The sequence below is a fragment of the Ceratosolen solmsi genome, unplaced genomic scaffold (genome assembly GCF_000503995.2).
Source record: "Ceratosolen solmsi marchali unplaced genomic scaffold, CerSol_1.0 scaffold28, whole genome shotgun sequence".
NCBI classification, from domain to species: domain Eukaryota; kingdom Metazoa; phylum Arthropoda; class Insecta; order Hymenoptera; family Agaonidae; genus Ceratosolen; species Ceratosolen solmsi.
The window spans coordinates 1065939-1091151 of record NW_011948429.1 but is presented as its reverse complement, the minus strand read 5'-3'; the positions used below and the strand labels follow the sequence as shown (position 1 = coordinate 1091151).

Sequence of the window (25213 nt, the reverse complement as noted above, 5' to 3'; positions counted from 1 at the left end):
GTCGGTCACCCCATTCACGAGCGCACTCTCTCTTTCTCAGTCGAATGCATAACGACTGCTCGCCGATAAGAATTTTGCCTTTTATGCGTCATCGATTTTTACCTTTTTTCATCACGAGATAATAATATCGATGAAAAGGCTATTTTTTACAATCGCAAGATAGTGATACAATAAAATCTAAGTATTCATACAACATCATAGATATTCCCTTTAATAAATATTTGATCAAACTAATTTGATTGTGAAAATGTCTATTGCAATAAATTGCATTTTTATGTCAACACGTGGATACGAAGTTAATTATTTCAGAAATAGAAATCTATGACCAATCAATTAAACATCTAATAATATAAATTATTGTAATTATGGATTTGTCATTAAAATCGTGTTCGTTATTAAAATTTATAGTTTTACCAATAATCAAAATATACTTTATACTTTATAGCTTAATTGGTATATGTATTTTATATCGCCATAAATACTTATTAACCGATTTTAATTAATCTCCGTTCTTAATAAAAAGTATCTTTAAGTGAAATAGTAAAAATAATTAATGGGAAGATTTGGGGAGAGTGTTTTAGTGTCACTACTAAACTATCACTGATAAGATTTTAGTATCACTAATGTAATCCCAAAGGTTTATCACTATTTTATAAAGTTAATTATATTTTATTTCGAATTTAATAAATAATGTTAGATTAGAAAAAAAACATTAATCCACTTGGAACGTCAAACTTCCATAAACTCATTAATATTTTAAAGGGATTATTACCGTGCAATTTTTAAAGAACCAAAATCACCAGACGTACAATAAACGTTTAAATAGTCGTTTTGATAATTTTGTATTTATTTATACAATTTTCAACATTAATTAAAAAAAAAACAAAAACAAAGACAAAAAGTATTATATATTATGTTATAATTAAACATGCTAATTATCATTGGCTTCATACATCTTTAAAAGTTCTACATTATTTAACTACTCGACGAGATTTTTCATTAATATAAAATAATAACTTAAACGTGCTAGAATATTTTATGATAGCTATATAATAATTCTGGTAAAATGTTCCTAATAACTATGTATTTTATAATTTCTTAGAATACAGTACAAATGTTAGAAACCGATATAGGAAAGTTGGCAGAATAAGTGCATTTAATAATTCACGATTGTATTATGCTTTAATAATAAGAGATCTTATTTTCACAGAATAAAAGCCAGCTGGATACGAATAGAAACAGTTATTATATAAAATTATTTTACATTAAAAAATTTTCAATATTTGTCCAAAAGTAAGGAAAAACTTTATAAAGATTATATGATTTTGGACAAATTATAAGATTGTACACGTGGACTCTAAAAACTATCTACTTTAGAGCATTACATCATTGTTTCATTGATGGCTTATGGCGTTTACGAAGTAATAATAAAAATAGACTTCCGCTTTATTTATTGGATAGGTTGAATCATTTTAAAGTGATCTTAATGAGATTGTCCTGTCACTCGGAGATGATGGTGAAATAAAACCTGATAAAGCTAGCTTGACTTCATTTTCTGGGATACCATTAGAACCTTCCAATATGCTTTATTGCATAATTTCTTAAGGTTTGAATTATTTTTAAAGCATGATTATCGTTATCTATCTAAATTTGAATGCATATTTTGTTCATTAAAAGTATTTTATTACTTAATATAATGAATTCGTCCATTTAATTTGATCTTTTAGGATTATGCAGAATTATCGAGCGACAGAAACTTAGGTATAAATTGTAAATAAACGATATAAGTTAATTAGTTATGAAAAAACGGTCAATATACCATAATTTGCAAGTATTTTGTTAAAATAATGTTTTCAGCAATATGTGTGTTGTATATTGTTAGGAATGGTGTATGCAGAGTATCAAATTAATTACAGGTTTTAGATAAAAATCGTTATAAAATAATAATAGCATTTTATATAAATATTACAATAAAGGTAAATATTAAGACAACACAAGATATTTAATAAACACAAACTGATGGAATTGTTGAGTTTGAGTTCTAAAGTTATTAAATTAAACTAAATTTTTGAAAGACTTGTTCGTATAAGCACGATTAAAAGTTTAAGATGGATGTTAGGAGTTAAGATGACTAAATAAATCATGTTATTAAAGACAGACGTTTTCCTACATAACTTTAATTACTTAATTAATCTTAACAGAGGGAATTTTACAATAAATAAATTATTTTAAGCGGTTATTTTTCATATTATTAATAGATGATATTATTAAATTAAATTTTGCAGCTACAAAGAAACCCCGTTTCGAAATAACATGTTACTATTATTATTTTCAGCATTTCATAATTATATTATTGAAAGTATGCCAGACTCTAACATAGTATCCAAATATTATAAAAACGAAAGAAATCATCATCCATAAGTATCATACTATAGAAATAGATAAATAAAATCTCGTCAAACAATGCGGAGTCATATATAAACTCAACACGCGTTTTCTCACGATTCACCAAACGGGTGACACAATACTGTGGATACAAATCGATGCATTGGCGGAAACGTGTAACGTACACACGCACATACGCACCACGTATGTTAATATCCACGCATGCACACGCATATGCAAACACACGTAAGCATGCACGTACGGACATTTATGCAAATATGCACATTTCTATAAATACACATTGCACATATACACATGGCACACACGCTCCATACTAAGTACAACGCACATTTTGCACAATATGTATACACAGATAATGCAGACAAACACAAAAGCGCATACGCGTGCGCATTACGCAGTTAACATTATAGACACACAATACACACATGGGTGCGCGTGTACAATACACAAAATTGAAATATGATACAAATGCAATACGACACGTTACACAGAATACGTAGGCAACACATGCACAATACCCACATAATATACGTACATAGGGAAATGCATGCGCATATCGTATATGGATACTTTTGTTTTCAAATGTATTTTCGAGGTTAGCTAGAAAATTTCTTTAACGTAATAGTGGAACTGTCCGTTCAAAAGAAATAAAAAATGGTTAATTGAAGCATTTGATACTATTGCAAAATGTACAATTAGTGGAATATATATTTTTTGCATCATATAAGTAATGATAACCTGCTCAAAATATTTTATTATTGTAATGCTTTAAAGATAGGGAAGTAGATTTCAAGACCTCTTACTTTCATAAATTTTAGATGTTGAATGACGTTAGGGATTCTTTTCCATTGTCCAGAGCCGCTTCTTTCTCCATATTTACAAGTTTTTTAATAATTGACTGTTCTTAAATTATCAATTTGAATTTTGAGAATCGAATTTTGGTTCAGATTAATTGATTTGTTTCATAGTGTAAATCATGGAAAGGAAATGAAGAATCAATGTTCTTTAGCAAATTTTGTATTTTAATATAAATTATGTATTAGAGTTCGAGAGTCAAGTCAAATTTCATCGTCTTATAAATTTTATAAATTATGCTAAATAAGAAAATTATAAATATCAAAATACATATCATAATAAATTTATGATAAAATATATTATTTATAATATTTTCGTTAGATAAATATTCTTTTAATAGTATTTTTATTGTAAAATTTTCTTTAAAATTTATGGATTTCTTTTTGGTTAATACTAGTTTGTTGAAAATCAGTTGATTTATCGTTGATACTATCAACTATTCATAAGTTAAGTATATTCTTTGTAATATAAACTTACCTATTAATGGAAAAATATGTAGCTATATGAAATAGCATTTTCTTCTTATTGAAATTTTGTTAATAAATTATGAATATGAAAAATAATAAAAGTACATTGTTAAGTATGTATTATTACTGGATTTATATTGTGTTATAAACTAGTTTCGTATCTTGTGAGGTATTTTTTCCTTCCAACTATTATTTTTTTCTTCGTTTTGAAAATGTATAAACATCGATATTTATTTTTATATTAATATAAATATTAACAAATTATTTTATTATTATTATTTTTTTTTTTCAATTAAAAAGATTATTAATACAAAAATCAATAAACATGAACCAAAATATGTATATCCATTCGCACTTATGCATACACATACGCGTAGACAGACGCGCGCGCTTATTTATTATTATTCATTGCACGAATGAGATGATTAATTTAAACTTATCATTTTATATAAATATGAAATATAGCTGTCCCAACTGATAATTTAGCTAAAAATTATTACAAGAGAGTTGTTAATATTCCATTATATGTAGAATCCATAGTGACGAAAATTTTAATATAAATACATAATCTTGGGATGATACAAAGGCATCGTGGAAGCTTAAATAATATGGAAGGCTTCGAATTACACAAACTTTCTAGATGAAAAAATGAAGAGTGTCGAGTAAAATAAAGAGGGTTGACCATTGTCTTTGTCTTGCATAATATATCGAAACAGGAGCATCGAATAGTACCACTACCATATCGTTCAAGACTCACTTCACACTTTCGAAAGGGAGCTTCCTCTCTATTCTCCCTTCCTCTTACCCCTTTCAATTCGCGCTCGCGTTCTCTCTTTTCCTTTTATACACATATCGATCTTCCGCGGTAGCGAGACGTTCGAGAGATGTAAAGAGTATTTGGTTGGATGGAGTAGAATGAGGGTTTGGAAGAGGGGTGGAGGTGGGGGTGGGGGTTTGTATGTCCGCTGCAGATTTAACGAAGGGATGGTGGAGGTGTCGTCTCGATAGCCCCTGGGACTCGTGAACGAAGGGAGAATCGAGCGGTGAGTCAAGTTCCTCGCGATGTCCTGTCGGAGGGTCGATCCTTGCACGTCTGTGCTTCTGCGAAAAATAGCTCCTTGCACTAAGTAATTAAGACTTGATTGCATACCTGAAATGAGAATTGTGTTCATAAAAGGGTTCGAGCATTGAATAGGCGTGATTTTATTATCATTTTTATTTAATCACCATTTCGATATTTGGTTTTTACGTTGAAATTAAATTGTTTTATGAACAAAATTTATCTTATCTAATAACAAATTAGGTATATCAAATGAATGATCGAGAAAGTTATTTTATAGGAAAAAATTATGCATAGAATTGGTATTTTTTAATATCAATAGTAAATTTTCTGCTTTGTTCTTTTCTTTTTCTTTCTTATCATCGATGCAATTATGAGTAATTGCGGGTAATTGCTCATGCACTAGCTATAAAAAGAAAGTTGAAGATTATAAAAAAAGTAGTTTAACACAATTAAGTTTGATGAAAAAATGTTCTTATACATTTAAAAAAATATAAATGAAATTTTAAAGGATTTATAAATAGTACTTGATAAGAATAATTATTATTATGATGATGATTTTATATAACTATACATATTGTATAATTGATATCGGTTTTTCTTGTGGTTAAATTTCTTTCGAATATAGAAGGAAACAATAATAATTTATCATTTATTCGCAATATTATTATTACTTTAAAGAAAGCGAACTATAATATAGTTAATAAATAATTGAAATAAGATTTTACGAACAAAGTTCTAAACCTATAATTTTATATTTAGTAAATGTTTGACTATGTCTTTTGTGTAATTTTCCCCTCAACTGAAAAAGAATAATCAGTATTGAATGTTGGAAAAAGTTAAGAATAGTTTAAGGATGAAAAAGTAGAAATAAATTATAAATTTCCTCTACGTTTTTCTATACTACAACTTTAAACTAAATATGCATTATGCATATTTTATAATCAATGTTATATATCTATTATATATCTATATAACTAATATAAAAAAAAATATATATATATATATGTTACAAATTCGATAATTATATAATCTTAATAACATTCGAAAGTTTTCGTAATTGTTATCATGTTTATATTAGGAAAGTAGAATTTACTTTTAAAAGTAATTTATCTTAAAATTAAAATATAATTTTAACAAAATTTTATCTCTTAAATACATTTAAATGATTTTATTCTCTTACAAATATGGTGTGTGGTAATGTTTTTACGTTTGCGATTATAGAGAGTTTATGATATCAATAAAAATAAGCTCTTTTAAAGGATGAAAATTAATTTTTAATGTCATTTCAATTATTCATTTGAAAAAAAAGAAGAAAGTAATGCTCATTATAATGACGATAATTATAAAAATAATCAATTAAAATTATTTATACAAATAGCATATACAAATACATTTATTTAATAACGTTATAAAAATTTACATGAATTTAACAATAAAATTTTAGATATATTATTCTTATAAAAAGTATAAATACACTTTCTTAATCTGTTGATGGAAATATATAGTTTCAATGTTATTCCAATATTTTAAAAATATAGTTTCACTACATTAATTTTTGTGTCATAAAATGTTATTATTTGCATAAGGAAAAGTTAGACTAAAATTTAAATGAAATTTTTATTGTATATTCTTTATGTCATCGATACTTAAAAATACATAAAACAAACTTCGACATGTTTGTAAGATTGTAAATTGATTTCATTTTACGTCTGTTAGCAAAATTCTAATTTTGTTTAATTAATACAATAGTTATCGAGTATGTAATTTTCTAAAATACGTGTTGAAATATTGCTGATAACTAATATTTTACAAATTTATAACAAAGACTTTATCTCTTAATTATCAGTAGACCTAATTTTATAAGTATAAGTAATTTAAAATTCAAATTCATTGCATACATAAACGGTATAATAAATTCTTAAGATTGCATTATTTATATTCATTAAAAAGTGATATTTTATCATTTGTTAACTTTTTTTATCCTTATATTACCAAGTGCTATTTTTATATATTTAAATAATTTATTTTAAACTAAATTAATTCAATTGAAATAATAGAATACTAAAGAATGTTTAATTTACAGATTGCTTAAGGAAATATATTACTTAATATATTGATTATAAGACGAATAATTTTGTAACAAATTGAAAGCAGAGTAAATATTGTAAATAAGAATATGAAAGAAATAAACCGTACTTGAAATGTCAAAATTTCGATTGGACGAATTGGCGTCGCCGTTTATATTATGTACATTTTCAGCAATTTATTGTGCTATTCCGACAACATATGTGGTTATAGAGGACAATTTATAAGAAATTATTTTGAATCTCTGAATCAAGATTTGGAAGAGCAATGTTTAATAATTAATCACTACTAGTTTGAGTAATAGAAATTCTCGCCAAGTCAATTCATCCCTAAAATGTATTTTGTATAACGTAAAAGCTCTTAATTGTTTCTATTATAAGCACTTTTTAAGTATTACATTAAATTATACTTTTTACTTTTTAGAAAAATAATCAATGCAACATTAAAATATTATTTAAGAAATTATATAATTAATATATCATAATGATTTATAAAATAGGTTTTAATATAGGTTTTCGATAAGCAAAGAGGGGGAGATATATATTTTTTTTTTTAATGAATCAGGAATCGATTAATAAACATTTTTTACCAATTTTTTTTCTTCAAATATTAAATTATTTTTAATTTACGTGTGCATTATGTGATAGTCAATTGTGAGCCGTATGAATCCGTAAATTTTATTAACAGACTGATAATGGATAAAAAAAAATTTTTTGTAATCCGAATAATCATGAAATACTTTAAATAGAGATGAAATCTCAGGAGAGTATTGAACTTTGTACAAATCGTTATGGAAATTAATTCAAAATATGTTAATACAATAACAATAATTAAAAAATTCATTTTTGAAAAAGTTGAGCAAACGTTAGTGGATATTAATAATTGGCGCGTTATCAATGGCCAGTAGTCAATACAACGTTGGTTCATTTAATAAATAAGGATATATCCATCATCTGTCTGTAATATAATTATGCCTTCGTTTATTGCAATTTTCAATCGATGTATACACGAAGAGGCTCAAAACACTCAATACACTAAAGTTTTGAGAAGGAAGTAGCAATAAGAGACAGACGAATAGATCGATGCACATACGAGCGAATAGACAAATAGATAGACAGGCAGATAGACAGATAGACAGATAGGTAGATAGGTTGATAGTTCATGATATTGAAAAACTATAGGTCAAGTGGAAATCGAACTTTGCTTAGTCATTAGACTTTAAATACGACGTGATAAAACGACGATGAGTGCAACTGTGATAAAAATGAGAAATACTAATAAGAATAGAGACATATGAAGATAATTAATAGTTGATGAATAAATAGATGGGAATTTGTATAGAAATCGCGACTAAGCGATGCCTGAATTGATTCTTGATCCTGTATAAATATAGGCCGCGTAAGGTTGATCGATCTGACGGGATTAATTTAAACGTTTGGCGTGGGTACTGAGGCGACAATGAGATTGTACAAAATAGTCAACTATTGCTGCACGCTGACGTGATGTATTACAATTTTTCAATTGAATTTATAAAGTTGCCGATGAAAATACCTGGGTTCTAAGCATATTTTCTTTAAGTTTTAAACTTAATTATTTCTTTTTAACTTAATTCTAATTATGTATTGAGATAAAAATTAAATATCAATTTAAATAATAAATGATAACACGGTTAACATTACTTTATGAAAATTATTTTATCAATTTTTTTTCTCAATGTAATTTATTTTAAAAATACTTGGCGCAGTCTCTTCTGAACTTTAGTTGACACGATTTCTGAATCAATAGTGAAATTACTGCTAATAATAAATCTGTATTTTATCGTATGAAAATAAATGTTTTATCGATTTATTTAATGTTTGAAGACAAATAGAAAATTGATCAAACATTACGCTTATCACTAAATGCAGTATTTTAATGTATTTATTGAAATGCAGTTTGAAAGAGTTTTTTCATATAAAAATTTAAGTTTTTTGCCGCGTGAATGTAAAATAATTCAACTTATTAGCAAAATCAAAGTATCCCAAATCGATATAATCATACTATGCTTTCTATATTAAAATACATATTATGTGTTGGAATAAAACGTAAAAATAAAACGTAGTTTATTACTAATTCATACGACTTTTTAAAATAGTATAAAACGAAGTCATTCGTTTTCAATCATTCGTTTATTCCCATATTTTACATACGTGCTTTCCAAAGTAAGGCAAGAAAGTAGGAATGAAAATGATCGCGTGTGAGTGTGTGTGAGAGAGAGAGAGAGAGAGAGAGAGAGACGAAGGCGTGGGTTGCTTTCAGTCATTCTAATAAAACAAGAAGTAAGACACTTTTTGCTGTGCATAATTATATTAGCTCGAGCGGCGACTGTGTCTCCCTCGTATTATGAGAGGTGGGAGAACGAAGGAGAGGAGATTCAGTCCTCCAGTGAAGAATTTGATTTGGACAGGGAGCAAGTGCGCGCCGAAAAGCGAGAGAAACGAATATGAATTCATTTTCCGACGGTGCTCCGTGCATCATATAACGCAATCGGGTATTATTAAATTCCAAAAAGGTCAACAACGCGAGGCTTACGTTAAGAGGATATTTCCAAGTTTTTAAATTCCATTAATGAGATTTATTATTATTTTAGTATCTATTAAAAACCATCGGTAGTGTTTCCATCAAAGTGAACTTATAAAGCTTTTTTTTTTTTTTTTTTTTTTTTGCAAATCTTTGCCATTTGTTTGATTGTAAGATCAGTTAGCGTTAGCTTTGTGGGGAGTATATACATTTGCAATTTTCGAAAATTGAACACGAGCTTTTTAGAAGACCAAACGGATTGTTTCGTGCTAATAATAATAATCTAGTGGTCTAATGTTTTTACATGGATTAATTTGTTACAAATCAAAGATAATTTGTTAATATGTAGAGCATATTGTACGAAGGACATATTCACTGTAATCAATTAAGGAAATACACATTAATTGAGTAAATAATATAAAGTTGTATAATGTAGGAGATAATATAAAAGATTTTCTGAGACACGAGGAAGAATTGCACGTAAAAGCTTGTTCTGCTCGTATTTGGAAGCAATTTTCTTTTCTATTTAGAATAAAATGAAGTAATCTGTATATTTTGTTGTTGTAAAAGACTACCTTATTTTATGAAACTTCATTTATGTAGAAAATATTTCATATAAAATATCCTTTAGCCTCGTATAAATTAATATGTAATGTGTACATAAAATTCATTATCATCATTGTAATCGTTTACATGCAAGTGCTCGAGAAATGCTATGTAAATTAAACCTTGATTCGATCGTCTTAATTATTTCTTCATATAATAATGGACTTTCGCGATATAAATACTATGCGATGCATTATATTATGGACTTATTCCTTTTTTGTATTTGACAAAGTTTGCTAAAACTAACACCATTTCTCGCTAATTGTCATTCATCTGCTCGAGTCTCGGCAAGTAATTGTAACGAAAAGTATATTTAAGATCGGATACTCTGAACTATGAACATTCAGCTATCGGGAAAGTTATGTAATATACTATTTTTAAAGCAAAAATTACGTTTAATTAAAAAAACTTTATCCTTTAAACGGGAAAAGTTTAGAAAAAACGATGAGAGTTTGGAAAGTCGTGCTGGCAGTGAATCTATATGTAGTTAAGTACATGCGTACTGGTTGTACGAGGATAATGCCTTACTGTATGTAGGAGACGACACACCTACTTATGGACATGTTATTCACGTTATCTCCCGAACTTTGATCGGATTTTTTCTCTCAATATTCCCATCTACCAAGGAATCAACTTTTTTCTTTTTCTTTTCTTTTCTCCTCGTTTCTTTTTTTCTTCTTTCTCTGTCGAAGGAGATCTTTCAATACTCGAGCATATCACATATATTCCACGGTTGTATTATTTTTCGATAAAACACATCGATCAAATTCAAACAAACTTTTTGCCATCTTTCGTGGCCACGCGTTTATTAACCATCTCGAGTAGTCGGGCGGACAAGTCATTGACGACAGAGCAAAAAAAAAAAAAAAAAAAAGGAGAAAGAAAGAAGGAAAAAAAGTCAACACCACGATTTTGTTAATGGACGTTTCTCGCTCGTACACGGTGCCTTCATCTCCGCAATACCTCGCCCCGGATCAGGTCGGGAGACGATCGCGTTGAACATTGAAGTGCCGAGGCAAATTAAGGGCGCGGCCGAAAGCCAGGCAAAAGCGGGCAAATCGCTACGACCTCACGGAGGAGGGAATTTTCCTCCGGCGCGCAATGGAATGCGGGCTTCAATTTGCATTCCCATGTACTGTACTGCAGTTCTTCGAGTTCGCCGCCTGACGCAGCGCTAACTCCTCGGAACTGTCGCGAAAGGGGAAAAGTCGTAAGCCTGAACGAGGGAAGGATTGAGAATTGTTTGCGGAATATACGGGGGCGCGTGCCCTTGTTTACTGATTAACCGCTGCTTCGCGCTCCCAACAATTCTAAATCAGCCCTTCGTCTCGACTTGGCTTTTTCGTCAAATATTCTAAAGTTTCTTTCTCAAGTTTTATGAATATTGATGACCGAGATTTGCAACATTTTCTAAATTATTGTTATTTTGTGTAAAATACTTTACATAAGGAATCTCGAGTCGAACATTCTTTTTACACGAGAAGGAGCTTGAATTTCCAAGTTTTTCCGAATTTCTTTGCGATTGTTTCGTTCGAACGGCTTATATTAAATTCGGCAGTAGAAAATGATTTAATTTATATTCGTGGTTAATTATTCAATTGCGCAGATCTTCGATTAAGGCGGCCCTTTAAACATTTTTCATTAATGAAAAAATAATAACAAAATTACGGCAAATATTCAAAATTATTTAGAATGAGATTATCTAGTTAGGTAATAGGTAATTGCTCGGTACGCTTATTTATTATTAATTTTTAACGAAATTATTATATAACAGAGTATATTCAATTCAGAGTATATTTATCAAATAGTTAAAATATAAAAGATAATACTCGCCAAATGCTTTTATTATTCCTATAAAGCACTTGGACTTTCTGATTATTATTATAAATTTATTTTTACCTACAAGTGCCATTTGTATACTTACTGCAGTATTCGATATGATTTATTTAATTTTTTTTTATTCGGTTTTTAAATTCCCCCTTGAACCTGAACACTTGTAATTACTTTTATTTCAAAGTTTTTATAAAGTAGCATAACATACATTTTTATTAAAATTAATTCTAGTGAAATAAAAATTTTTTTATTATACTTAAAAGTTTTATAATTAAACTTTTAATTAAGTTAAATATTACAAACAATATATATTTTTTTAAATAATAATAATTTGTCTTATGGTTTTTATTATTATCCAATATAGAAAATTTATTTAGAAAAGCATGATTTATTGCAAAGATTTATTTATGCACAATAATTAAAATGAAACATATACAGACAAATATCATTGGTCAATAAATTATTTATAGTTTTGTTTACAACTACATCATAATCATTATTTACTTATTCTAAATTATATTTTTGGTATATAAAAATAAACTAACTAATATAATTAACTAATGAGTATTAACTTTTCATTAAGTAAATTTTTTGATCAACAAATAATTTAATATTTGTTACAAGAAATGAGATTATAAAAGTCCAATAATTAGAGAGTATTAGTATTGAACTTAAAAACCTTTTTCTTTTCAAAGTATTTTAAGTGTTTATACACTAAAAAAAAATCTATTAAAATGCAAATCAATGCTCGATAAAATGTATTTGAAATTACAAACTAACAAAATTCACTAAAATAATGTATATATATATATATATATATATATATAAATGATATCAATTGTATAAGTTTTAAAATTTAATTACTTTACATTTTTCATGTCCTATAGTGTCTTGATATACGTAAATTTAATATAAATATGTTTAATAAGTAAATTATTAAATAATATTATAAATTTTATTTCAGGAAATGCTGAGTATAATTGTTACACACATTAAGTACGCAGAATTTCTTATTTGCCAATTCTTCGCATGGTTCTTTTATTTTGGCCTTCATCTGCTTAAGAGATTTTTTATGATTTTACTATGAAAAACTTTAATGATACTTTTTTACAGTCTATTCTGGCATAAAATTTATACTTCACTAATATGATTTAATTACGTTAATAGTATGAAGAACAAAAATCATCAACTCTATTCCGTAATTATAAATATATATTTTTTATGTTAGCAAAGGTTTATATTAATAAAAGATAATAACAATTTAAATATTACTTTGTGCATTATCATTTGAACATTCATGAATTATAAAACATATATTATTATTTCGATTAAAAGAAGAATGAAATTATAAATTCTTATTCTTTGTATTATTCTAAATTATTCTATTTATAATAATTAAAATAATTCTTTAATTTGTTATAATTCTATTATAATCTATCTATTATATCAATTATAGTCTACAGTTTTATATTATTAATAAATAATAATCATTACTTCTAATAATAAGAATTTTACTTTATCATTATTATTTTAAATTATTATGAATAAAATCTTCTTTTTTTTCAATTTTTCGAAATAAATAAAAAATTTTAAAATATTGTTTTACTTCTATATCTATATTATTGATATCATAAATACTGCTTTTATTTCATAATACATCCAGATCACGTACAGAAAATAATATTTGGATTATATCATAGAAGAAAAAAGCTTTAATAATATATACTCATATTCAATCAATTTAAACAATGGATGAAAGTGCTTTTATTTGATTCTATTGATACGGAATTTGAAATAAGTTTAACAGGTTTTTCTGTTTATGTTATATTTTTATTTTGACATGTTTATATTGATTTAAGGGACGATTCTGGCTCTCTTAATATTATTGGTCTCTATCATTTAATTTTTATAAGCAAAATGCTCCACTATGCTTTGTTTGATTTTCAATTGTGAATTCAAGGTAATTATTTATAAATTTTTTGTTCAAATTAATAATAATATATAATTAATAATAATATAAATAATATAATAATAATATAAACAAAGTAATAAGGCAGTATATAATGCGTCGTCTAAGAATTTATCATAAGAAGAAAGATAAAATATTAGTAAATTTTTTTATTTCTGTGTTTACTTTATTTTACATTTATTATTTTCTTTATTCGTAAAGCATAAATCTTGAAACGTATTTTCCAAAGCATAAATTGATTTAATTCTAAAGATATTATTTTATAACTGATTAATATTTTAATTATTCGGATAATTATTTCTTTCGTGTATTCATTACTGTAGTTAAATAAACTATTAAGATTATTAATTTGTACATGAAAGATGGTTTTGTCTATTCACGCATATTCACTTGCATACGTACGTATACACACAGACGCGCGCATACGCACGCACAGGCCCGCGCATACAATTATTTTTTGCTTCCATTGTATAATGATTGAATCTTATTTTAAACAAATCCTTTTGATAATACTGTACTATGGTGGTTAATTAAAAATTCTTATATTATTTAAGAATGATAATTTGTGTAATCGATGTATGAGAAATATTCTTCACAAGCGTAAGTTATTTTTTTATAATTCCCTGTAAAATGTTAATATATTTAAATATTATAGTTAACACTAAATCATCAATTTTTTGTAAACTATTATTGTAGCGAATTTTTATTAAATGATCTTCAAGTTTTGCTAATTATTACATTTAAAATGAATACTATCCGAATTTTATAATTATTAGATATAATTAAGGTTAAATAATCGTCGTATAATTTCCATTTTATTATTTAAAATTATATTTATGCTATTTAATATTTTCATTCTAGAGAAAGCACATATTTCTCTTCCTAAAATATTATTTATAATAAATTTTCATCATTCTGAATCTCTCTTAAATTAAACCTATCCTAGCAGAATAATGCCTAGATATAATGCAAGTCCAGTTGAAGAAAGACGAGGAAAAATAAGTTCCAGTCATAATTTAAAATCACGTAGTATGAAAGAAAGAAACTTTTAAAACGAATAGCCCCCTGCAATCCTCTCGGCCGAATGCATGGAATGAAAATGACAAGAAAGTGGGGGAGAAGTAGGCGTGATAATCTCAATGGCTTAAATTCGTAATCCGAAGCACACACCATTGTACTATGAGCGCTAAAACTCAAAAGGGAAAGAAAGGGATTCAACTCGATCACTTGCTTATTCATCATTTTTAATCAAGTCATTAATACCTGCTTTTCATCGCGTGCCTTATTAAATAAACGAAGCAAATGTCTTATTCGGTCGTTAAAATTATGCGAATTATGCATTATAAAATCACTTATAAAGTTTAATGCAATTTATTATTATTCTCTGTTTAGTTAGTCGTATGATTCATATTACACAATATTTTAATGTAATTGTGATATCGTTTATTTCTAATGGCACCATTTCTACATTTAATCGGTATTTTATTAAATTTTAGCGAATACAATAGTTGAACGTTAGCGTATTCTAAGATATGCCATTAAGTATTTTACGCAAAAAATTTGCATAGTAACTATAATTACATTTGTAAACAAAATAATGAAAATTGTTTTTATTATATTAAATAGTTATTATTATTTCGAGGGATGTCCTTTAAAGTGACCGCGATACTGAATATGAAAATTGGATTTGTAAAATTTGAAAAACGTATTTTAACAAATATTCAAAATCATTCTATCGTAGTTTGCTTTTAATTGAAGTACACTCCAGTAGATTCACTGAAATTTCTCGTATAAATAAAATAATCGCCATAAAGCAAATTTTCCCAAAATATTTAACTATTTTATAATAATTTTAATAATATTACCTAACATGAGGTAATATTTTGTAAAATCAATAATATCGAGCATAAGTGATAATCTTGTATGAAAAAGGTCAATGTTTTTATGCGATTGCATTTAAAAGGTAAATATAATAAAAAAAAAAAAAACAAAAAATTATTGGTAGTGCATGGGTGGCGGCGTACATTAAATTTTTTTTACTAAGGCTTTCCATTACTGTTCATAGAAAAGTCAGCAGCGTGGACTACACTTGCGATGTTTTTTTTTCTCTGTGAGTGAGAGAGCTGCGGACGTTTTTGAACGCGCATGTACGTGGACGTACAGTACGTACCCCCGTACAAAGGATATAAAAATAATATAAGCAAAACATGGATGCACGCGGTGTTGACTTCAACTGGCTTTTTATTTTTCGCATGCAAACGCAAAGGGGAAAAAAGGGGATAGTTCGAGCCGATCCCCGTTGAAAAGTAGCAAAAAGCATAAGTGCTCAGGTCATTCTTACTTTTTGTTTTTGTAGAACGTTGTGCCTTTACGCAGGATTTAAATACCAGTAATGTACAACTTCTCTTTGTCTGAGAACCGCTGCAGGGGTGAGAAGACACGAAATATGGAATTTAACATGTGCGAGTTGACAAAGAAAAGTAGACAGGAAAAAATTTGCTGGTTACTGCTGCAATATAAAAATATTAATACAGATATGCACTGTTACAAGAATGGAATTGTAATAGTGAAGACTTCTTCTTCATTTTTTCTTTTTTTCTAATTTTTATTAAGGGCACAGAGAAACTTAATTAGAAAATTATTAATGACGAGCATTGGAAAGCCGTTAGTTACAAAAGACTTACTTACAATGTTTATAATAGTTCGGCTAAAAATATGTTTGGCAATATTTTATTAAAATTTAGGCAAAAGTAACAAGAATTTATATACTATTGTAAATATTATTATATTCATTTGTAAATACTCTTTAATTTACCTTCAAGTGTTTATATTAACCTATAGTCTGCATTGAATAGTGAAATACTTCATGAAATATTTATCATAAGTAAAAAACTGAAAATTAATTTTTCTCTCTTATTTTTTTTTTTTTTTTTTTTTTTGACTACTGTTATAGTGTTCTTCGTAGTTAAAACTTGAATGAAGTTACATTGTCGAGTAACATCGTTTTTATTTTCACTCAACATGCGTCTCACAACCGACCACTGAATATACCCATAAAATATATATTGGAAAACATTGCTCTCCTAGGGTTTTCATTTATTATTTACCGCAGCAAACAAAGTGGATTTACTACTGAAAACAAATCATGTCTCTAAATAAACATTTAAAGTCGATCTCACCTAAACAGTCTATTATAGGTAATTACAGTGAAGGAAGAAGAAAGTGATTGGCGAGAACGTCAGCCCTTTGAGTTCGAATCCTATAGAGAAGGAAGAAAAAGTACAACGCGTACCTTTGATCAACGGGGCAATGTCCACCATCGCCGAGAGCGATCCTTTAAAAAGTGTCGGCCAATAACCGAGCGAGCTATCGTACCTTCGTAAACATGCCCGTAAACTAGCTCGGTAACTGCGTAGAGGTAAATGGGTGGGTGGATGGGCGGGGTGGGTGGGGGGGGGGGGGGGGGGGGGGGGGGGGGGGGGGGGGCAGGCGGAGTTTGAGGGTGTGCGAGAAGAAATCCGAGACACAACGTCGGCCAGCGGAAGGGAAAGTTGGGTGATCGATGGGCGTAATTAGCGGAAGGATCGAGCGCTCGGGAACGATACAACGAGAGTCGCTGACGTTGCGGTACTGCGGCACCCGCGGCTTACAAATTTATCGGCCGCCTACTCGGCGATGCTCTTCCCCCACCCCTTTGCCGATCTTAGTACGAGATGCATGCACGTGTACTATCCCCGATCGAGGCTTACCGCTGCTATTCTCGTTACGCGAGAGTGAGAGACAGAGAGAGAGAGAGAGAGAGAGAGAGAGAGAGGAAGGAGCAGATGCGCTCGCTCGAGCTTTGCATTTAACTTAAGTGGCCTTGTTGACTTTATTTTTGGCGAGTCGCCTTTTTATCTTCTATTATCGCTCATAGCAAACAATAATCTACTGATTTCGTGAATATACACTTAGCGAAGTACACCGAACATTTGATGCTATTAAGCGAATTTAATTGCCCAAGTTTTAATAGCGACGTATTTCACTGTAACCCAATATTTCAAGCATTTTAATTGATAATTGGAATTTCAAATGATTATTAAAATTAGAGCTTTTCAGAAAAATTTTGTCTATATTGGTTCAATTTATTATTTTCAAAGTTGTGACTAATAAAAACAATTTAAATAATACTATTTTAATCATAAAAAATAGCATTTTCAACATTTTTTATTTTTTATTCAATTCATTAATTTTTGGTTTATTACTCTAAATTAACTTTATTAAGTATAGATTTCTCATTCTTTACTATAAAACAAATTATTTGATCATTAGTTATATGGTATTTGATTTTAATAAAACATAAATGAACTACAGTTAAAAATAGAAATTTTTTATTATAAAATATCTCTTACGTACGGCAATGTAATATTATAAAAATATTCTTCATAAAATTTTCCAAAATTAATAAACATTAAATTATAGAATACTAAACTGTAGTCATTCTTTTTATATTAAACATCAATAAATATTTAAAAATATTAAATTTATTTTAAAGTACATAGCTTTGTATAACAAGAAATTATGCCGTTATATTTTTAATAGCTTAAGAAGTCAATAAGACAGCACAATATTTTTTATTAATATACATTATTCATTAGCCTTTATAATTTTAGATACATCAATTTTAAAAATATTTTCTGAAATATGTTTTGTTGAGAAATATTTAAATCAATGTTTAATGTTAATTACGAAAATAAATCAAGACTCGTACCAAGTGTTAAACTCAAACTTTTTTCTTTCATGTCAGTAGTGTTGCCTGTTTGTGTATATATATAAATACACACACACACACACACACGCACGCACACACACGCACGCACACACACAAATTATGTATATACTGTGTGTAACGACAATGTTTTTATTTTTCTGCTGAATCGACATGTTCTTTGGCAATTGTCATAATTTCTATATAAAAAGACATTACATATAAAATAAACTATATGTAAAACAGTAAATATTGTTGATTTTAATAGAATCACTGAATTTTTAGATAATGAAAAGTATTAAAATTATATTAATCAAAATAAGGAAAAATATGGAAACTTGTTTGCATTTATTCAAGAAATTAGATTTCAGCTTCATGAAGTTAATTTGGAAAATTTTTCATTTTTACAAACAATTTGAAAAATATTTTTTCTCGCCTTCATTATCATGATCTTATAGAAAACGAATGAATCATCAAATGCATTACACGTTCTATAAGATATCATTGAATGATATATTAATAATTGTACATGGAAAATAATATAATTGCTTTTATATTTACATGTACATAATTACATATAATAAGCGAAGATTCAATTAAAAATAATATAAAAAAATGTTCATGCTTTAATGTGTCGTTCATGTTATTTATCAAATTAAAACTGATGGAATTTCATTAATACGTCTATTGACTTTTCGTTCGATTTAAATTGATTAGTCTTAACTGTGTAAACTATATCATTACTTTATATAGGAATAAATATATTGGATCAGTCGTTACATATATCAGTAAATATATGCGGATATATATACTTGCGGTCTTTGATATTAACTAAAGATCGAACGGAATCTGCTATACAAATAACAAGCAGTCAAATATGATTTTACCACACGTGTCAGTTTATTTGCCCAATGCGCGTACACAGATGTACTAAGTGGAAATTTTACGCCGACTATGCTTTCAGATACGGGAAAAGGAAACAAAAAGTCTAGAGACAAAAGCAGAATACGGCTGCGGGATATGATGAAAGTAAAGAAAAGGTAAAGAAAAGATTCTAGAACGGTCGTAGACAATGCCTTAGACCAAGAAAAGTACAAGATAAATTATATTTATAGCCGTTTATATATTGTGCTTTGTACGTGCGTGTCGGGCAAGAAAACTCCTTTATGCCCATCCACTTATATTTTATATATTTGTGTATTTACGCGAATGTGTGGTTTTTAACGTCTCGATGAATTCTTTTCACTTGCACTTACGTACTTGAATCCATATAGGAACAGGATTATACTGTTCATACAAGGTGATTATTTTCTGAATGCATCAGTTTTTGAATGCGCAGTGAGATTGCGGTCGTTTAGCGAATAAAAGTTGAAAACGGAATAAGAATAGTATCTTAGTATCTTGAGAGAACAATGAATTGATATAAAAATAGGTTATAAATATAAAGTCGAGTGGGCTTGTATTTATTAATATAACGGTTTGAAATAAAAATTTATTATAATATAATATTGTTTTGCGAGAAATGGAAAAAGAATTTTAACGAATAAATACAACAATTTTATACTTACTTCTTCAGTTCTTAAAGATATATTTCTTTTCTATGTGGTACTCCACGTAGGAGTAAAAGTGCAAATGGAATTTACTTCCCTTAACTTATTCGTTCATGAAAATTTCTCTCATTTTTTCATGATATTATCAGTTGCAAGCAATTTGTATTAATCACATACAAGAAATAAGTGAATTTTAATATTTTATTTGTACGATATCTACTACCTTCATTAATCATTAGATATATGAAGTATATGCTTTCTACTGGACTTGAAAGTTTTTAAACTATCTCCTACTATTTTTCAAAAATAGTAATATAAATATTTATCGGACGATTCACAAGATCATCAAGTTGCGTGTTTTATCATTCGCACATGTGTATCAATCTAAGTTAATGATATTAAATTTTATGTATCGAAATATTATTTGAAAATTTTGAACTATGAAATCAGTTTTAATAATAAATTCTACTAAAAGCATATTCCATCAAATATTTCACACATTATTATTGTTAGTCAAAAGTTAGTTAAATGCTTTTAAATCATTTATTTATGATGAATTTTTGTTTCAAAATGTCCTAAAGCTGCTAAGTTCAATTATCCTTAAATTTTATGTTTTAATTAATTGTTAAAATTCTTTTAAATATAGTGACAATAGATTAATGCTTGAAATAAGAATATTTTATATCTACATTAATACAATAAATTTCCTCGATATAATTTCAATAATTACAATAAATGTCATCGTTATTTGGTTAATTTGTACTTTTAATATTTATGAGAATCGTTAGTTTTTCCCAATATTAATAGCAATTTTGTTTGTGATAAGATCTTTAAATTTATTTTGTTTTCCATGCTTTTTAATTCCATAGATTTATTATATTCTGATATAAATGCCACTTAATGTTAATAAGAAATTAAAAATTTCATTTTTAAATCTTTTCGAAAATCGATAAATCATATATTTTCTTTAAAATAATCTACAAAACTTATCCACCGACATGATAAATGTCACTCATTATTTTCTTTTTATTTCCACGCGAATAATTAGCGTTATTTTTATAGATTTTTTATCATACTGCGCATACATTTAAAAAATGTTTAAACCAACTCTTAAATTTTACTTTGCGTATGCTATTATTATTTCTAATCATAACATTTTTGTTATAGTTAGTATTTATTGTGATAATTTGAAATTTTATAGTTTAAAATTAAATCTATTCTTTTAATATAATATATATATATATATATATATATTAGGAGTGAATAGTTTTATATGTATAATTAAATAAAATCACTATTTTAAATCTCCTTACTGAGATTCTAGTTCAGAATAGACTGTAAGAAGTACATTTAGTGGGAAAAGGGAAAAGTCACCGAGACTCATTAAAGCGCCAAAGCTTAGTAAAACTGCAAGAAAGAAAGAGAGAGAGAAAGAGAGAGAGAGAGAGAGAGAGAGAGAGAGAGGAGTGAGAAAAACGGGTTTGCTAATTAAGGTCTCGTCGAGCTTTGCGAGTGAAAGCAGCTAATTTGTTAAGATTACGAAGAAAATCCACCAATGATCTTCCAACGTCCTTGAGTTTTTTTCTCAAGCCCATTCTTTTCTCTTCGTTTTTATACATTGACCAATTCGTTTATTTTTACTTTTTTTTAGTATTGTTACCTATAATTTTTTGCATTCAAGCCTTTTTTTATTTTTCTATTCAATGTCTTTAGCACATTGCAGAAAATTTTTTAAGTTTCCGATCAGATTAATAATATTTATTCTTACTTGAACATTTCTTTATCACTATTCATTTTCATTCACTGTGAACTGTTAAGAGAAAATTCTGTAACAATTTATTTTAGTTTTATTTGTTATCTATAATTATTTTTTTATTAACGTCAGTGTTCTTTACTTGAAAGAATTGCTCATGATATAACATAAAAAAAATCTATAACTCCAATACGAGATATAAATAGCGGTATAATGTACCTATATTTTAATGCAAACAGGATTTTGCTCATTAACGGAAATTTCTTTCATTCCCAATAATCTATATCCTCTAATAATGACATTAAGTCTATTTATATGATTACATCCGCTTTCCAAAAATAATCCATAAATAAAACTACGCAATTTTAAAAGGTAATTTTGAATCCATTATTATCAAGTGATTTTCAAAGTCTTCCAAGGCGATAAATAACAATCACGAATAAAGCACAAAGCGATCACATATCCTTTCTTTGGCCCGGCGAGTCTATGAAAGAAAAAGCTGTGGTAAGGCGCAAAGTGACCGGAAATCTCGAGCGAAATCGCATGCAAAGTTCCGCGTGCGGATTATGCATCGGGTCGGCATTAACGCGAGTGCGAGGGACGACGACGACGACGAATTTACAGTATGACGTGGCGTCCGTTTGGAAAATGAAAATCAGAGAACTCCATTCGTCTGACCACTCGCAACTATAACCTTAAATCTTAGCCTTCAAGCTACAACGGCGGCTCCTCTCATGGAGCAGCGGTACAGCTTTCGCCCAGCCTTACCTTATATTAGGTTATATTTTAAGCGAAGTAACGGCGGTGCGTGGCTGTGCAAGACATGGAATGGCGAATGGCGAGTCGAGCCAGGTCGTCCGATATATTTAGCCTTCGTCGCTATCATTTTCGTCCTCGTATTATCCGTTCTTTATTCTGCTCGCAAATGTGCAATATTTTATTGCTATTGCCTCGCTCATTATTTCGCGAATCATCGCTTTGGGTTTATGAGGGGCGGTGGGGGGAGCGGTCGGGTGGTGTGAAAGGTGGGGAAGTCTTTCTTCTCTTTTCGTCTTAAAGGATGCAATAATTGTTTATTTTAATCTCTTTTAATTCAGATGAAGGGTGGTAGGAATCTTTTTAATATAGAGTATTGATAGGAAGAGATATTGGAATAGTTTGGGTGATTGATGTGCCTGACTATAGCCAAAACTTATATCAATTGTGTATTTTATGCTATTCTGGTTAAGGTTTATAATTTTTTCTTCTGTATATAATTTTATAAGAAATTATGCTGGTAGTAAATTTTTTTTTTTTATAAATCTCCTTTTTTTTTATTTTCCTATGTTCATAAATTATAAATAATTTTTATGGTACACAGGTCGGGCTACAATATATATATATATATATATATATATATCTAACATTTTTACCGTTCCATTGTAGATATCACAAAGAATAAATTATTTATAGTTCAATTTTAGTAGTTCCTCTGCTTCTGGGTATATTGAGAAAAAATTACAAATCGTTATATGATTCTATTATTATTTTCGTATTATTCAATATATCAAGAGATGGTTTTAATATTCGCATCAAAGCTGAGAGACGGAAATAAATTAATAAAATAAATATTGCAGTTACTATACAATAAATATGGATTATTTTAAATAATCTGACATCTATATTTCGATAATACGGTAATTGAGAAATACTATGATGAAGTATAATATTTTGACTTTAATTCAGTTAGATTCATTACTTATTGAGAAATAAATCTAAATGTCTTATTAATCATAAAACGTTAGAGTTATTCATGTCGATATTGAGATATAATATTTTGTTATATATGTTTTAATTTTCTATAAACACATTGTTCGGCGAAATGGAATAACTTATTAAAGTCGATTAAAGTCATTTATTGTGCTGATTAATTTTTCGTTTTCAAATATTTACTAATTATTTCCAAACTATAAAGACACAATTTATAGGACGATACTTTCCCAATGTTGATCAAATTAGTTACGTAGAAGCCGTTCAATGAGCAATAGGTCCATTGAGACTATAAACACAGATGGTAACTGATCATATTCTGATTTAGTGCTAATAAATAGATAACTTTATTGCACTTTTTCTTCTTGTGTGGCTTATTTATTGTTTTCTTTTCTCTGTATTTTTTTCTCTATAAAATTGAGACTAATGTTAATGGTGAAATGCTATTACTTTATGCTCTTGAGGTAACATTAGGATGCTTGCGAGTCAGGTAAAGACAAAAATTTTAGATTTAGTGATTTTACAGAACTATTGAAATACCAGTTACAGTCAACGCATTATTTTATTATAATACGCAACAATGTGTGGGATTTATAGAATGAGTAACAAGCGAGATTTTTATTTGAAAAAACTTCGTTTATTTATTTATAACTAATCGGTTATATAAAAAGACCAGAAATTCTAATTTTTTTTTTTGTATATACACATTTTGATTTTCATTAGATATTTAACCAATATTTACAGATTTTGATGCTATTACAATTATATTTGATAGAATATAAAACGTTTTATTTATTACTTGTATATTGTATTTTTTATACTATTTTTATTTTTAAGATCCATTATCCTAAAAATGAAAAATTTAGAATAAATATTTATCGAATATGTAAAGTGACTAAGTGGTCATGTAACATTGTTATAATAATCTTTTACCTTGATTTTAATTATAGTAGCTTATATTTATAGCACCATATTTTATTATCCAATGATCTATGTCGTAATTATAGATAGATCTTATTTCAAAAGAAAGTTTAATAAAGCTCACGCGATAGCTATAATTTTACTTTAGAGGTATTTTGAAACCTCTGTGGTAAGATGTACAGTGTAAAAGTAATTAACCAACGTTTCAAATGCGAATCTCGGTTTTGACTCCTCTCGAGAAATTATACTGCTATAATTTAAAAGTAAGCTGTATGAGTTTGAGATCACCGAAGAAAATTTACAGTCATGGTTTTAAATGACAGTACATGGTCAGGTATCGCAAAGTTTAAAAAAAGAAAATCCTTTGAATTATTTATAATGTGAATATACCGTTAAGTATCAGAGAATTTATTTTAGTTTAAATCAACATTTTCTTCATTTCAAAAAATAATAATTGTATTATAAATAATAATTATTCTATTTATTCATTTCGTTTTGAATAAATCAATTAAAATTTTTCGACTACGAAATCTCGATGAATTTATTAAATTTTTTGTAGAAATTATTGTGATTTATTTATATCAATTATTGTTTATAATCTGAGAGCTAATTTCAAGCGTATACAGGTTGTAAGGCGGACACCACACTTT

At 27.8% G+C, this 25213-nt stretch overlaps 2 protein-coding genes across 2 annotated transcripts in view; one reads left to right on the top strand and one right to left on the bottom strand.

Annotated features, from left to right (window-relative positions):
* Positions 1–25213, top strand: part of Fstl5 (follistatin-like 5) — a 326084-nt gene that overhangs the window by 22247 nt on the left and 278624 nt on the right. The gene's annotated exons all lie outside the window — the stretch shown is intronic.
* On the bottom strand, positions 4262–17268 carry LOC105363736 (uncharacterized). Its single transcript, XM_011501497.1, has 2 exons — positions 17136–17268; positions 4262–4878 (listed from the first exon to the last, which is right to left on the bottom strand). Exons 1-2 carry the CDS (start codon positions 17161–17163, stop codon positions 4514–4516), a joined length of 393 nt encoding a protein of 130 aa, XP_011499799.1. The 5' UTR covers positions 17164–17268; the 3' UTR covers positions 4262–4513.